Source organism: Erigeron canadensis, chromosome 7 (assembly GCF_010389155.1).
Source record: "Erigeron canadensis isolate Cc75 chromosome 7, C_canadensis_v1, whole genome shotgun sequence".
Lineage (NCBI taxonomy): Eukaryota > Viridiplantae > Streptophyta > Magnoliopsida > Asterales > Asteraceae > Erigeron > Erigeron canadensis.
In genome coordinates, this window is record NC_057767.1 from 7729742 (window position 1) to 7732854 (window position 3113).

At 37.8% G+C, this 3113-nt stretch overlaps 1 protein-coding gene across 1 annotated transcript; it reads right to left on the reverse strand.

Moving 5' to 3' along the window:
- Positions 1-231: 231 nt before the first annotated feature.
- On the reverse strand, positions 232-1094 carry LOC122608896. The gene is made up of 2 exons (XM_043781969.1): positions 1047-1094; positions 232-849 (listed from the first exon to the last, which is right to left on the reverse strand). The coding sequence occupies exons 1-2, from the start codon at positions 1092-1094 to the stop codon at positions 232-234; spliced, it is 666 nt and encodes a 221-aa protein (XP_043637904.1).
- Between the last annotated feature and the right edge of the window lie 2019 nt (positions 1095-3113).

Below are 3113 nucleotides of genomic sequence, written 5' to 3' on the forward strand. Positions count from 1 at the left end.
TCCTCGAGTGAGCTTATGGCGTACCCGCGTCTTCAACCTTCATGTTATGCAATATAACACACGCGTACATTTTTCAAGTTATCTGATTCACGCGTTTTGATCTTGCTGGTTAGGTTAGAATGTGCCATGAATTTTGAAGCCCTCCAAAGGCACGCTCGACATCTTTCCGGGCACTTTCTTGAAACTTTTTAATTTCCTTCCGCTTCTCGTCTTGAGGGCATGAATACGACTTTACAAAAGTCGACCATTCGGGAAAAATGCCATCGGCGAGATAGTAACCTTTTTGTAGTGGGTGCCATTAACAGTGAACGAGCTATCAGGCGCACGGTCTTCTATGATTTCCCTAAATAAAGGCAACTGGTTGAGAACATTTATATTGTTGTTCAAACCAGCTATGCTGAAAAAAGCATGCCAAATCCACCTATTGTACGAAGCTACCGCTTCAAGCATGATGGTTGGATGACCGTGATTACCACGCGTAAATTGATCTTGCCATGCCTTGGGACAGTTCTTCCAAGGCCATTGCATGCAGTCAATGCTTCCAAGCATGCCTGGAAAACCATGAAGCTCCTCATGTCTAGCATACAAGCGTTGTATGTCCTCCGATATTGGTCTGCGCAAGTATTCATCCTTGTAAAATTCAAACACATACTTACAGTAATAGTCTAGATAACATCTTGTTGTTTCTTCATCAATCTGTAGATATTCGTCAAGCGAGTCGGAATTGTAGCCATACACCAACTGACGTATGGCGCATACACACTTTTGGATTGTACTGAAACCAACCTTAATTTCCTCGACTATCAACCTGCTTGTCTTGCATTCTTTTAAAATGCAAAGGCACGGGACCTGGATGTCGAGATGGGTATGATATTATGTCATTCACAATGCCCATGAACGTAGGTCTTGACATACGAAATCGTTGCCTAAAGCTCTTCAATGAATACTTTAGGTTTTCGTTAATATAAGCTGCCATTAGGCGCTCTTAGCACCATATCGATCTCTGTCAACAGGCATACGGGGTATGAATGGTCTTGATGATTTACCTTGTTCAAGCAAATCAACACATTCGGCCATGATGCCCATAAGCTCATTGTCGTCTTCAGTAGGAAACAAATCAGGTCTCATGTACGTTGATAAACTTGAGGGAAACTGGTTGTTCATGATGATTTGTGTATGCAAAAGTGTGTTTTGGTATAATATAGTTGAATATATGGAAGAGTGGTGTGATATGGTGGTTCAATTGAAGTGTATATATAGCCATTTTGAAAAACTAGTTGTTAAGGACTAAAATTGACACTTTTTTTTGAACATGTTTTGAACTAAATAACCGTTTAGGGGCTTGTTTTGCCAAATGGTGAAAGTTAGTTTTGTCTCCTTCCTTTTGAATTTATAGTCGTTAGCCTTTAAAAAATAAAAAATAATAAAATAAAATAAGCAAGCCAAACTCGTCCCTGCAAGAACGAGACCCAACAGTGTGAACTCGTCCCTATATGTCGAACGAGCAGCCAAACGAGGGCATTGGGCACCTTCTTAAGTTATCAACAGACAACTTAGGTAAGAAAAGTGATTATATAAGTCATACATTCTGGATCAAATAAAAAATAAATGAATTTTCATGACTTGTTACATCAAAATATTCATTATTACATATATAGTGTTTTTTTTTAACACCGAAGATTTTATTGAAGCTATAATAAATAAAAAAAATTACAATTACAATAAAAATTTGTTGCCCATATATGCCATGGAATACTAGCTTTTCTATCACGATTAGAAATCCCAAAGTAGGAAAGAGATGTGATAGTTTGAAAAACGTTATCACAAGATTCCTCGCTCGTCCGATGAAGAACATTATTTTATGTTTCCAAATCAACTAACACTATTCAAAACAAGTAGCTTCCAACATATATAGTGTTGTAGCATTTTAGCTATTATTGATATATCTTTACTCCCTTCTAAAGGAAATGTAACATCCTGAACTTTTCGTGTTTGACTATTTGACTTTCCGTTAGTTAACGTTAGGTCATTAAGTTATGTGACTATATGATTAAATGCTTATGTATTTAATATGAATATATAAATGAGATGTTTAATGAAAGTAAGTAAAGTAACGTTAAGTAATTAGGTGCTTGTTAGTGTGTTAAGACTCCCGGTAGAAAGATAAGCTAAGAAGATTAAGGTTAGAAGTTGAGGGGTCCTAAGTGTAACATATTGGGTTGATGGCCAGGGGTTAGTGAGCAATTAGGCAACCCTAATTGTCACAAAACTTCTGCATCGTGTGTGTAAAAAACCCCCAGCCGATCTCCCTCTCTTTCCAAGCAAAGATCCATTTGTTTCGTTCCATTTTTGATCAAGTATTGTTTAGATCTTGAGTCCCCTACGTCAAGTGCAGGTAATATAGGTATAATCCCCTTTGAAATCTGATTATTGGAGTCATAGATGAGTATTCAACCCAGGCCATAGGGTGTGGGTCCTGGGTTGGATTATTTGATTAAACGTTTACCGATTTCATGTTATTCGGGTTGTTCAATGAGTGATTATGTTTTAAAAGATTAAAGGATTGATTTAAGGATTAAAGTCATCAAAAGTACTGTCAAAAGGGTCAATTTTATGTCTCCTGGTTGAATTAATGATTTAAGTTCGTATGGAATTCGATTAAAGGTTTAAAAGTTTGAGTTTTGGTCGAACCGGGTTCTATGCGGCGCATGAGGATTTCATGCGGCGCATATATGCCAGTTTTCAAGAATGGTTTCAGGTAAAGGCCCGATATGCGGCGCATAGAATGGTGATCAGAATGTTGGATGCTTTCTGTGACAAAATTCGATTATTATGCAGCGAATACTTATTCCATGCGGCGCATAAATGCCCAGGTTTTGGTTTTGTGCGGCGCACAAGACTTCCATGCGGTGCACAAATGGGTTCAGTTTGGTACCTAAGTTTTGTTTAGCTTATAGAACGATCTTATACTCATTATAGGTAGTTGTGAGCACTTAGCAAGCACAGTAAGACACTTTAACTCGTTGGTAAGGTGTACCAAGGTAAGATACACTACTTTGACACGCTGAGGGTTCAACAAAAGCATGGGTTTTATAGTTTTACTTCCCTAATGA